At 33.4% G+C, this 12,773-nt stretch overlaps 1 protein-coding gene across 4 annotated transcripts in view; it reads right to left on the bottom strand.

Moving 5' to 3' along the window:
* ZNF280C (zinc finger protein 280C) overlaps positions 1-12,773 on the bottom strand; it is a 66,060-nt gene that overhangs the window by 26,603 nt on the left and 26,684 nt on the right. For all 4 annotated transcript variants that reach the window (XM_059157415.1, XM_059157413.1, XM_059157416.1 and 1 more), the window contains 3 exons: positions 10,532-10,702; positions 10,277-10,386; positions 3,325-3,542 (listed from right to left, as the gene is read on the bottom strand). In XM_059157415.1, coding sequence (XP_059013398.1) covers positions 3,325-3,542; positions 10,277-10,386; positions 10,532-10,702 — 499 coding nt within the window. The remainder of the gene's footprint in view (positions 1-3,324; positions 3,543-10,276; positions 10,387-10,531; positions 10,703-12,773) is intronic.

Consider the following 12,773-nt stretch of genomic DNA (forward strand, 5'->3'; position numbering starts at 1 on the left):
AGGCTTCTTTTCCATACACGAAGTACTATTTACATTTGAAAATAAAATCCCTATGGAAAGAAAATCTTATCACCAAAAGCACCTACACAGTCCCGAGAGAAATCTTTCAAAGATATACAATAGGTTGTCAGCTGCCTAATGACAAATTAATATTTTTATTTGTGCTTTGGTTTCTAAATGCAAGTAGTAGAAATTTTAATACCTTTAATTATGAGGATTTTTCTTGATTACAAGAACCTTTTTGTTTTATTTAATAGTGCTGGTTTACTGTGAGCACAAACACTTCATTTTTCACAGACCATGCCCTCTGAAGCACAGTCCACTTTTTAGCTCTACATTCCACTATCAGATTCCCTAATAGGTTTCTTTTTTTTCAAGGTTTTATATATTTATTTGACAGAAAGAGATCACAAGTAGGCAGAGAGGCAGGCAGAGAGGAGGAAGCAGGCTCCCTGACAAGCAGAGAGTCCAATGCAGGGCTTGATTCCAGGACCCTGAGATCATGACCTGAGTTGAAGGCAGAGGCTTAAGCCACTGGACCACCCAGGCTCCCCCTAAGAGGTTTCTTATAAGAAGGAATTGTGACCTTCGGTGGCAGAGAGTAAAATATAAAAAGGCAGATCTATTTCAGAGCGCTTATTAAAACTTTTTACTAAATTTCAAAGTTATTCAAAGTAACAATTTTAATACTGAGTCAAATATTAACAGTTACTCATTATGAGTCCCAAAAGGATATAATCTTGAAGTGATAGTGTCATCAACCTAGGTAGCAATCATAATACACAGGCTTTAACACTTATCTTTTTACATCTCCTGCTCATGGTACACTCTGAAATATTTTTTTCTCCTTTAATTTTTTTAAGTAGGCTCCACACCCAATGTGAGGCTTGAACTCATGAGCCTCAGATGAAGAATCACATGCTCTGCCAACTGAACCAGCCAGGTAACCACCCCCTTTAATTTTAACATCATCTCTATTAAAATCCGTTTTTTAAAAAAGTCCTAGTTTTGGCTAAATATTTACATATAAAGGTCATAAGCCATTAACCTTTCAGCTCATAACTTTAAGTAATAAATAAAATCTATCTGTATAAAGTGATCTGTTAACTAACTAGCTATCTCTCAATTATTACACTGCCCCCATCGGCAGTGCACGTTTCTCAAACCAGCAGATGGAGATGTGGGAAAAAGCAACCCCCTCACAAAACAATTCTCAGAATAAAATATCCCTAACTGGTTTTAGTGACACTTAATGCAGGAAAAAATAATCCTACAATATCTTGACAGGGCAGAGAGTAGAAATCTTGAACTATCAGCTTCTATCATCCTCTAAAACCATCAATTTGCCATCCCAGACTTTACCATTAAGGTAAAATATTATTTAACACACATTAACCTCTTTGGTTACCCAGAGTCTACTGTTCAGGTTTTACTTACTAAAAATATGTCAAAAATGCTACAAAATTTCTAAATGTTATAAAATATGGTTAGCTTAAAACTTCTAGATATCCTAATAATGTGTAACCAGTCCTTTGGAATGAAAACAAAAAAAAGGGAAACTTCATGTTAAATAGTAAATGGACTAATCTTACAAGAAAAAACAAAATGCTATTGCTGAAAGAACTTCAAATATCATATAACATTTAAGTATAATAAGGAACTTAAACAGAGACCCACTTTTCTATGTATTTTACTCAATTTATCAATTTTCTTTTCTGATTATTTTACTGTAAAAAGGTAAAGATATGGAAGCAGGTCACAGAGTTCTAGCCCACTCTTTCAGTGTCACATATCAAAGCACAATTCTTTTCTCTTAAGCTACTGGGCCATAAGCAACTAATGGCTATTAGGGCTTGATAAAAGGAGGTAGAGAAGTATGAAAACTCATATAAATATATGTGAAAGGTCTTTGAAAACTCTAAGGCACTACCACAAATGTAACATTCACAATTGTTTTAGGTTTATATTACAATGCGTTTCGGGGGTTTTCTATGTACTTCATTTTGGACTCAAGAATTCATCAGACAATGAAATAAATGCTAGGCTTAGAAATGACCTATAGGATACCTAAGAATGCTAGTTGCAAAGGATAGTTATCAATGGTAAATATCTTTAAAAGTTTACACATGCATGTGTGTATATGTGTGTGGCACAATATACATACATATGACTATCTCGTTTAAGGGAAGTATACTGATGTCTGTAATTTACTCCAAAATGTAAAACAAATCAGATAGAGTCTATTGGTGAACAGGTGTGTGGTACATCTGAGGTAAAATGTTAATGGTAGGATCAAGGTAGTAATTATACAGATGTTTACTGTAAAATTTTTTCAACTTTGAGGAATATTGGAAAATTTTTATAATAAAGTGGTGATGCAACATGGAGGCTTAAGTGGGTAGAAGAAGAATAAATGAAACAAGATGGGATTGGGAGGGAGACAAACCATAAGTGACTCTTAATCTCACAAAACAAACTGAGGGTTGCCGGCGGGAGGGGGTTTGGGAGAAGGGGGTGGGATTATGGACATTGGGGAGGGTATGTGATTTAGTGAGTGCTGTGAAGTGTGTAAACCTGGTGATTCACAGACCTGTACCCCTGGGGATAAAAATATATGTTTATAAAAAAATAAAAAATTAGAAATATTAAAAAAAAAAATGTTGAAAAGACAATGTCAGGCTACATAACCAATGAAAAATACCAATCAGTATATCTTGTTACTTTGTTTTGGTTGCTATCTTACTTAGGATTGTAGATACATAATATGCCATATTCCTCAAAGACTGCAAAGTGAAAGTTCCTAAAATTTAAAGCATAACATATAAATCTTCAAAATCTTTAAAACTAAAAATTAAATCTCTACTTTTAAAATGTGTTAAATTAAAAACTCAAAGCAGACATGTTTCATAAACTGGCACTTCTCTAAAGAAGATCATCAAAAGTGTCACTTTCTCTGCAAGGTTAATGTGATAAAGATGATAATATGAAGTGAAAAACTAGAGTATTAAATAAGAATAACATGGAAGAGGTCAAAATGGATAAAATAGCTCTTCCTGTGATAGGCAAAGCAGATTCAAAAGAAGCTTAATAATAAAAACACCTCATTGAAAATTATGAATTCGATGATAAATATAGACAAGTGATTTTTCTCTAAGTTAAAATAAATTTTGCCCTTAAGTTGTATTAAAGAAATACAATGAAGGGGATCCACGTGTCAAACTCCTAAAATAGCTTATCTAGGATAGCACAGAAAAATAAAGATATGATATTTATATCAGTAGCATTCCAATTTTCAGACAGAAAGAGAAATAAATATTTACATACCTAATATTGTTTTTAAGAACTTTCAAGCAACTGAAGCATTTAAAGGTTGTGTAAGTCTTCTGTTCATCATCAATAGCTCCTTCATGTCTTCCATAGTAAAAGTCACTAACTAACATGATCAATTTTCCTTTCTCTGCACCGTTTTTTTTATTTTCAGTAATAGCAAGTTCTGCTTTAATCATTTCCAAAAATTTATTTACCATGTCTGGACAACAACGCTGAAAGAGAAAAAAAATATATGTAAGGTTTACTTAGGTCTTTTAAAAAAATTAGATACCAAAAAAACGATTCTCTGTTTATAACTAGGGCCAGCTTCTGTAAAACTATGCTTAGCAATATATCTGGAGAGACAGTCACCAAAATGTTGGCTTCTTTCTTTATAAAGTCTAAAAAATGCAAACAATCAAAAATTCAAACATCTCTTACCTTAATAACAAAATAACTTCAAAAACAAATTAAAAACCTGACGCCAGGGATGGCTATATACCTAACACCACTTTCCTTGTAATTTCAATTTTCAGATGTAAATATTTTAATAATTTGATCCTTGGCCCAAAACCTTTCACTTCATATATCAAGATATAGCTTAAAAGGAAAGGTATTTTATTTTATGTTTTTAAAAGATTTTCATTTATTTTTTTGACAGAGAGAAAGCACAAGCAGGGGGAGCTACCGGCAGAGAGACAGGGAGAAACAGGCTTCCCACTGAGCAAGGAGTCCAATGCACAGCCAGATCCCTGGAGCCTAGGATCATGACCTGAGCCGAAAGATGACACTTAAATGACTAAGCCACTCAGGTGTCCCAGAAAGGTAGTTTTATATGCCATTATGTACACGTTAAATTATCAAATAATACAGTAGTATTTTGGTAAAGCCTGGCTGGAACTTGACTATAAGCACAGGTAACTTGCCATTCCCCAGACTCAAGGTACTGGCAAATGTACCAGACACAAAAAGGTAAGTGTAAGTTATAATTTAAAAACCTCAACACATTCTATCTAGAATGCTGAAATATGTAAAGGGGAAATCAACCTCATGAATAAAATCAAGACCTCAAATAAACTGACCCTAATATGGATACTTTCATATATATAAAGTTTTAATTCTCAATGAGATAAAACTAGTTCATTTATTATATACAATTTTCAGTTGTGGAATTTCACTAAAGAATTCTTTAAGAATAGAGAGCAAAATATAAACTTTTCTTTTAAAAAAAAAAGATTTTATTTATTTATTTGACAGACAGAGATCACAAGTAGGCAGAGAGGCAGGCAGAGAGAGAGAGAGAGAGAGGAAGTAGGCTCCCCGCTGAGCAGAGAGCCCAATGCGGGGCTCGATCCCAGTACCCTGGGATCATAACCTGAGCCGAAGGCAGAGGCTTTAACCCACTGAGCCACCCAGGTGCCCCTAAAAATATAAACTTTTCTAAAAACCCAAACTACATACTCACAAAGCAACCACAAAGTGAAAAACCTAGAAAAATAAAAACAAAAAATTGTGACAGAATCAAGACCAATCAAACCTATCAGATCAATTAAATCTATCCTATCAATGAATACAGATGGGTAGGTTTAACTCAGCTACTGAAAAAAGAAATTTCACACAGGATCACAAAAGAAAAAAGGACTCTATGAAATTAAGAAATATACCCCAAACAAAGTGATTTGGAAGGCTTGAAAATAAAAAGTTAAACAAAGAATATAACAACAAATGGTAATAATGAGAAAACAAGGGTTGTGAAACTATGTCAAACAAAACAAAATCCAGGTCAAAAAGGGAACACTTAATAAAAATGCTAAAGGATACATTTACAATGAAGTTAAAAGAGATAAATTCATCTATATCCTAAATAGTAATGGCCATAGAACAGAATTAGAAGGTATCAAAGAAAATAGTGTTAATTTCAGACTTTGAGACCTACTCAAAAAATGACAGAACAAACAGATGAACATAAATGAAGACACAGGAACCTCATAACATAGTAGTATGTTAGATTTGATTGATAACTATCAATTCCATACTCCAAAAAGAAATCATATCCCTTATTTTCAAGTTTCTATGTAACATTCAAGAAAGCAGCCCACATAATTTTCAAAATGGAGAGAAAAGGACCTGGGCTTTGCCATCAAAGAGACTGAGGTTTCAACTTCAGCTATGCCAATTAACTGGCTATAAAACAATGAGAAAAAGATCCAGCCTAAAGAATTTTCTAAGGATTAAATGAAATAATACCTTAAAGCTTAGAACAGTGTCTTAGATCAACAGAATGTTTAACTAACACTAAAAATTCTTCCTCCGGAAGAAAAGATTATCTTTGTGGTATACCTATCTCCTTACCTATAGTAACAGCAAAAGATCATTCACAAATAAACTAAAATTCACATTTTTTTCAAAATGGAAATCCTTACTGTACTATTATGTAAATTTAACTGATATATAAAAACACGTAGTGGAATGCCTGGATGGTTTGGGTGGTTGGGCCTTTGCCTTTGGCTCGGGTCATGATCCCAGGTTCCTGGGTCTTAGTCCCATATTGGGCTCCTTCCTCAGCTGGGAGCCTGCTTCTCCCTCTGTGTGTTGCTCTCCTGTTTGTGTGCACACTCTCTTCCTTTCTGACAAATAAATGCAAAACCTTTAAAAACAAAGCATAAGCTAAAATGTACAAGTCTCACTTATGTTTTTAATGACAATGCTACAAGAAATAAAAGCTACATTTTAGAGTATTTTTGCTACTTTTTTCAGGTACAGAAGTATATATAATGTGCTATGATTTGTGTATAAAACGGAAAATAAGAACACTCATGTGTGCTTGTACATTCAGAAATTAAGTCAAAGAGGATATAAAACAAATTAGTAAAAAATGATTTCCTTTGCAAGTCCTACTGGGAACTACGCAAATAGATGAAGTGGAATTCTTCACTGTGTACCTTCTTTTTTCTTCTTTTTTTAAAGTTTTTACTTTCATTCAAGTTAGTTAACATACAGTGTTATATTAGTTTCAGGTGTACAATATAGTGATTCGACACTTCCACACAACAACTGGTACTCATCACAAGTGCAGTCCTTAATCACCTATTTCAGCTATTTCTGCCCCTTTTGGTAACCATCAGTTTGTTCTCTGTAAGTCTGCTTCTTGGTTTGCCTCTCTCTTTCTCCTTTTTCCTTTGCTCAATTTGTTTTTTAAATTCCACATATAAGTGAAATCACATGGTATTTGTCTTTCTCTGACTGACATTTCTCTTGGCATACTCTCTAGCTCCATCCAAGTCACTGTAAATGGCAAGATTTCACTTTCTATGGCTGATTCATATTCCATTGTGTATATATTCCACATCTTTATTCATTCATCAGTGGATACCTGGGCTGCTTCTACATCTTGGCTACTGTAAATAATGGTGCTATGAATACGGGGGTGCAAGGTATCTCTCAGAATTAATGTTTCTTTATTCTTTGGGTAAATACCCAATAGTGCAATTCTGGTGGTAGGGTAGTTCTATTTTTAACTTTTTGAGGAACCTCCATTCTGTTTCCTGCATCAGTTCACATTCCCACCAACACTGCATGAGGGTTCCTTTTTCTACACATCCTTGCCAACACCTTTTGTTTCTTGTGCTGTTTATTTTAGCCATTCTGACACGTGTTAGGTGATATTTTAGTGTAGTTTTAATTTGCATTTCCTTTATGGTAAAGAATGATGAACACCCACCTTCTTAGACTTTTTGAATCACATGACTTCATTACCCTCCAAATTAAATAAACTAAAGGTAACTAAACTACTCAGCCTTTTCTCTTTCCATCTATGATGTAAAACATGATGGACACTGGGGAGGGTACGTGCTATGGTGAGTGCTGTGAATTGTGTAAAACTGATGAATCACAGACCTGTACCCCTGAAACAAATAATACATTATAAGTTAATTTTAAAAGGTCAATTATCATATGGTTTCACTTACTTGTGAAGCATAAAGAATAACATGGAGGACATTAGGAGAAGGAAAGGAAAAGTGAATTGGGGGAAATCGGAGGGGGAGAGGAAGCTTGAGAGACTGTGGACTCTGAGAAAAAAACTGAGGGTTTTGGAGGGGAGGGGGCTGGGGAGATGGGTGAGCCTGGTGGTGGGTATTAAGGACATTTAATGTCCTTAAAACATGGAGCACTAAGTGTGGTGTATAAACAATGACTCCTGGAACACTGAAAAAATAACATAAAATTTTTAAAAATAATAAAACAGATAACTCTATTTTTTGTATTTATAAATAGAATACTGTAGTGAGTATATTAATGAAGGATCATTGCTACACTCTATTTTTTATAAATATAAAAAATACTGTAGTAACTATATTAATGAAGGAACACTGTTACATGCAACAGAATGGATAAATTTCACAGGCATGATGTTGAAGAAACAAGAAAAAGTGGACATATTTAAAGCTAAAGACTAGGCAAAACTAGAAGTCACAATCAAGGACAATTTGGGGAAGTGACTCTTTCTTGTACACTCGAGTGTTCTATTTCTGGAGCTGCAGTCTTGTAATGGAAGTGCTCACTTTGTAAATAGTGATTATTTTACTGGTGACTTGTTCAATTTTCTGTGCCCTTCAACAATTTAAAAGTGGTGTCTGATTCTCGACCTTCATTAATAAAGAGTTAAATCTGTTAATGAAAAATCATATATGTTTATAACATGTAAAATATTTTATATATTATTAGATTATAGTTAGGTTATATTATTATATATTATAACATATAAAAATTTTAAAAAGATAAAAAACATCAAGTATCTGTACATAATATCACAAAGATAGGAAGATTGAAAACACTGGCAAAAGTTAATTTTTATATAAAACCAAATCCCAAAGTCCAGTTCACAGGAATCACACTCAGGGAAGTAGAAAAAGTGATAGATCAAACACAGTTTTGCCCAAGAATAAAGAAATTGTGTTTGGAATTTTACAATTCTTTTCTTTCTACATTTTTTGTAAAATGCTGAATTTCAATGAAAAATCTGCCAATCTTTGAAATAGCAAGCAATTAACTTTTCCTAAGTTGCTTCTTTGCTTTGCAGTCTTCTCATCCCCTCTTTCTTGAATATAATCTGCACTGCCTTTTTTCTTGCCTCCTTTCTCCCTTCTTGCCATTTATATTTGGGCATGCAAGAAGAATACAGATTATCTTTCCACAGACAAACAGAACGCTGCAATATCTACCAAAATATTTTAAGCGGAATAATACTTAGACCTCATATTTCATTAGTACTTCAAAAATTACCCAAAACCAAATTTCAAGAGCTTCCTATGCCAACATAAAGCTAAAATTTATAACAATTACACAAACTACATTCTGGATTGAGTTAACACTATCATTTCTTGTGAAATGCTCTATCATTATGAGTTTACGTCCAAGTGTTGAACATTAAAATGCAAGACTGAGATTTTGAGTAACGTGACATGCATATGTCACCAGACAAAAAGTCATGTTAAAAAAGGAATTTTTAAGTTACAGGAAAGATTAAGCACCAAACAAAATGCCTGATTTATAAGAGGTTTGAATGGCATTACCTAGTCAATAAAATATCCTGAAAAATATATTATTTTCATTAAAAGTTAAAATACAATATGCATAGATTCTTTTTTTTTTAAGTAGGTTCCACATCCAGTGTGGAGCCCAATGCAGGGCTTGAACTCACCACGGTGAGATCAGATCAAGACCTGAGTGGAGATCAAGTTAGATACTCAAGTGACCCACCCAGATGCTGTACAATATGCACAGAGATTCAAGCGCCAAGGGTGAGTGCCAGCGGCCTGGGGACCCTATAGGACAAAGGCTGCAGCCCCTGCACAACTTGGTGGCTGTAATGCACGGGACTCACTTATCTGGGAATTGTTTGGGATTGAATAGAGCAATGTAATTACCGGCAGCCCCAGAGAGGGATCCCCTACTGCTGAGCCGTTTTTGCTGGTTGGGGCAAATGATTTTACAAATGAGATTTGCCATTGACATCTGTTCTACAAGTGGCAAAATGTCAGAAATGAAGAGAAATGTTAAGATCCAAGAAAGAAATGACTTATCTGGGAAAACTCCAACACCCACAAATACTCTTAGGGCTGTCACTAAGAGAAACACCAGACTTTCTAAAAAGTCTTCTAGATATAATACTTTAAAGAGCTTGGAGGTAGGTCTATTTATTCCATTTCTTAAAATACAACATATTGTGTTTAATGTATTCTCTCAAGCCTCAGAAATCAATTCAATGACAGTCACATCTCTTAGACAAAGCAACAACTAAAGCTTTGATCTAGCATCCTTAGCTGTAAAGCAACTCCCACACATTGTCACTTTCACCTTACTTCAGCATCCAGCTCCAGAAAACAGATACTTTTACCAATAATTTTATGGTTGATAAAGCCATTATCACATCTAATAAAATTATCAAAGATTACTTGGTGTTCTCTAATACCCCCCAAAAATACAATATGCATATACTATAGAACATATAAGCTTATTTTTTTAAGATTTCATGATTGGGAAAGATTTTAAAATCTTGTATAAAGATAATCATCATAAATATAAATTTTTGCTTAGGTTATATATAGAAATACCAATGAGAAGATTTCTTATCTAAGTACCCGGACAAACTGGCATTTACCACATATCAATCCTTAATGTTTTCAGAGAGTTGTCAATATTTTTAAAAATCAAAACTTTTTTAAACTTTTTTTTAAAAGATTTTATTTATTTTTTTTGTCTGAGAGAGAGGAAGAGAGAGAGAGAGAGAAAGAAAGCGCACAAACAGTGGGAGCAGCAGGAAGAAGAAACAGGCTCCTTGATGAGCAATGAGATGGATGTGGGACTTGATCCTAGGATGCTGGGATCATGACCTGAGCTGAAGGCAGATGCTTAACTGACTTAGCCACCCAGAGTCCCTAAAAGACAAATTTTGAAAAAGTTTTACCTTCATGTGATATTTCAAAGGATCCAGAAGATTAAACTTTACATTGCACTTTGGACAGGATCTTAAAAAAGATGTTCCAGTTTTATAGTGAGCTGATGAGGTATTTGTACCTAAAATAGATTAAAAATTTTCAGGACTCAAATTCTTTTTTAAACATTAAACAACCAGTAATAAAAGTTTAAAAATTCGTATCAATTTATAAAATTAACGTATAAATAATATAATTTCTATTTTATATGCTAGATTCATATTTACCTTTTGATATCATAACATGGGAAGATGTCACTGGAGGAGAGTTACTTAGAGACAATGAAGCAGAAGGACTTATATCAGAAACACTTTCGCTGGTCTTTGGCTTTTTTGGAGTAACACTGTTTACTTTAGAAGCAGAAGAACGTTTTAATATAGGCAGAGTTTCATTTATACCTAAAATAATAGAGGGAAAAATATTTGTGAATACTTTAGTATAGAACACTGCCTACAAATGCTACTAAAATGGCTTTATATTTGAATTTAAGTAACCACCTTGAAGCTAAATTAAAGATAATATAATTGAATTCTATCATATAAATGACAAAGAATGATCAAAATTTGTATGATCACAAAAGAAAAATTTAAATGATCAGTAGAAAAATTATACAAATAGCTATTATGAACTACACATATTTGAACAACTCACAGAATAAACTTTTTTTACAAGAAAATTCTAGAAAGACTTTTAAATAATATATAAATAGGTATAAAAGAAGTCAGACCAAAAGAATCTGAAGCAAAAGAAGAAAAAAAATGAAAACACAGAGAATGTTCAAAGCTCAGTTCGCACAAATGAATTTACCTTTAGATGCTTAAATACATTTAGGCTTGGAAACAAAACAACCTTTGTTCTAAAAATTCAGAGAAACCCTTTAAGATACTTAAAAAACTAAGATGCCTAATGGAAAACTCTGAGTTGGTTCTTTTTCCACTTACTAACAATCTGATGGGTTTAAATTATCCGTTTATTTCCTATGAACCAAGTACAAACAACTAATCTTGAATAATACCTTGCTCCTTCATATGAAGTCTTGTTAGTATAATGGTATTCAAACTATATTCCCCTGAGGCTAATGGTTTTGCCTTAGGGAATTTATTAAGCATGTCAGATAGAAAAACTCTCCTTTTACCTTTTTTTAAAAAATTAGATTTTTACATAAAATTTTGTTTGAAGAGATTTCATTACCAAAGATAGTTCTGAGTTTGAAAACCATCACCTTAAAGGCTAAGGTATCATGTAATTCAGGGCATTTGCAAAACAAGTGGGGCTATTTAGGCTAAAACCAGACACAACAAAACTCCTTTTGAAAATAACATACAATTGTACTTTGTGATAAAGATTCCAAAACTGCACACCATATTTTCAATGCTCCCAACTATACACTAATAGGAGAAGCCGTAGAATAGAGAAATACATAGAAAAGGAAAGCATTGCATTAGTGGACTCCTCTACCAAATTTGTAGATCATTCTTTGGCTTAACAGAAATGATTTTTTTCCATCTTCTAGCACATGGTTACTGACAGCTATACTACAGGCACTTGGGACTAATATCTGTATCATCACTAAAATTTTTCTCAGATGCTTAGGTTACTTAAATAACCAGTAAGTGCTGGTATTTTGGCAACTAGTTCTCTAGCAGGCTGTATCATAAAATAGACTGTTTTGTATACAATTTTTTTAAGTAGGAGTAAATCTCCAAGTTAAATAAAATCACTCTAAGCTCAATAGTTTTAAATTCTAATACTTTAACTTGTTTATTTCTATTGCCTCTGGCTTGTGCTGTTCACTATCTTCAACAGTGCCAATAAAAATCCTATTCTCATTCCTCAAAATAAAGTTCCAATCCAAACTTCTCCAAGAACCTTCTGTCATCATTTTTTTTTCATCATCTTTGACAGGAGTCTATTAATCATGTTTCTGAACACATAATACATATTGTCATTCATAATTATCATTCTAAGAACTGTTTATTGTCAAGTCCTTTAAAGGTTTAAGGCATTTTTCATTTCTCGCTTATCTCATTTGAGCCTCAAAAAAGGCCTGAGGTAAGTAGAGCAAGAATTAAAATTATATCTCCAAAAGGTGACTTCAGGTCTGGAGAATGAATGTATTATCTGAGAAAGATAAAAGTCTGTGTTTCAATAAAATGAGAAAATTGAAGTGTAAAGAGTGACTCGATAAAGGCCACAAACATCTTTAGGATACAGGCTCAAACCCACACCTTCCTAATTGACTATAACGCTATTTCCCATCAAGGCAAAGTTCTCCTTCCTGCAATACAACTTACAGAGAGAAGAGGCATCACTGTCTTTACCCCCTAGAATCTTTAAGAATTCAGACTTTTTCTCTGAATAAAGACCATGTACATTAAAAAATCAGATTTCAGACAACTATTTTACCTCATTTATTCAGGCTCTTGGCTATTTTACTAATTAGATAAATGACAATTAGGTGATTAACAA

Source organism: Mustela lutreola, chromosome X, assembly GCF_030435805.1.
Source record: "Mustela lutreola isolate mMusLut2 chromosome X, mMusLut2.pri, whole genome shotgun sequence".
Lineage (NCBI taxonomy): Eukaryota > Metazoa > Chordata > Mammalia > Carnivora > Mustelidae > Mustela > Mustela lutreola.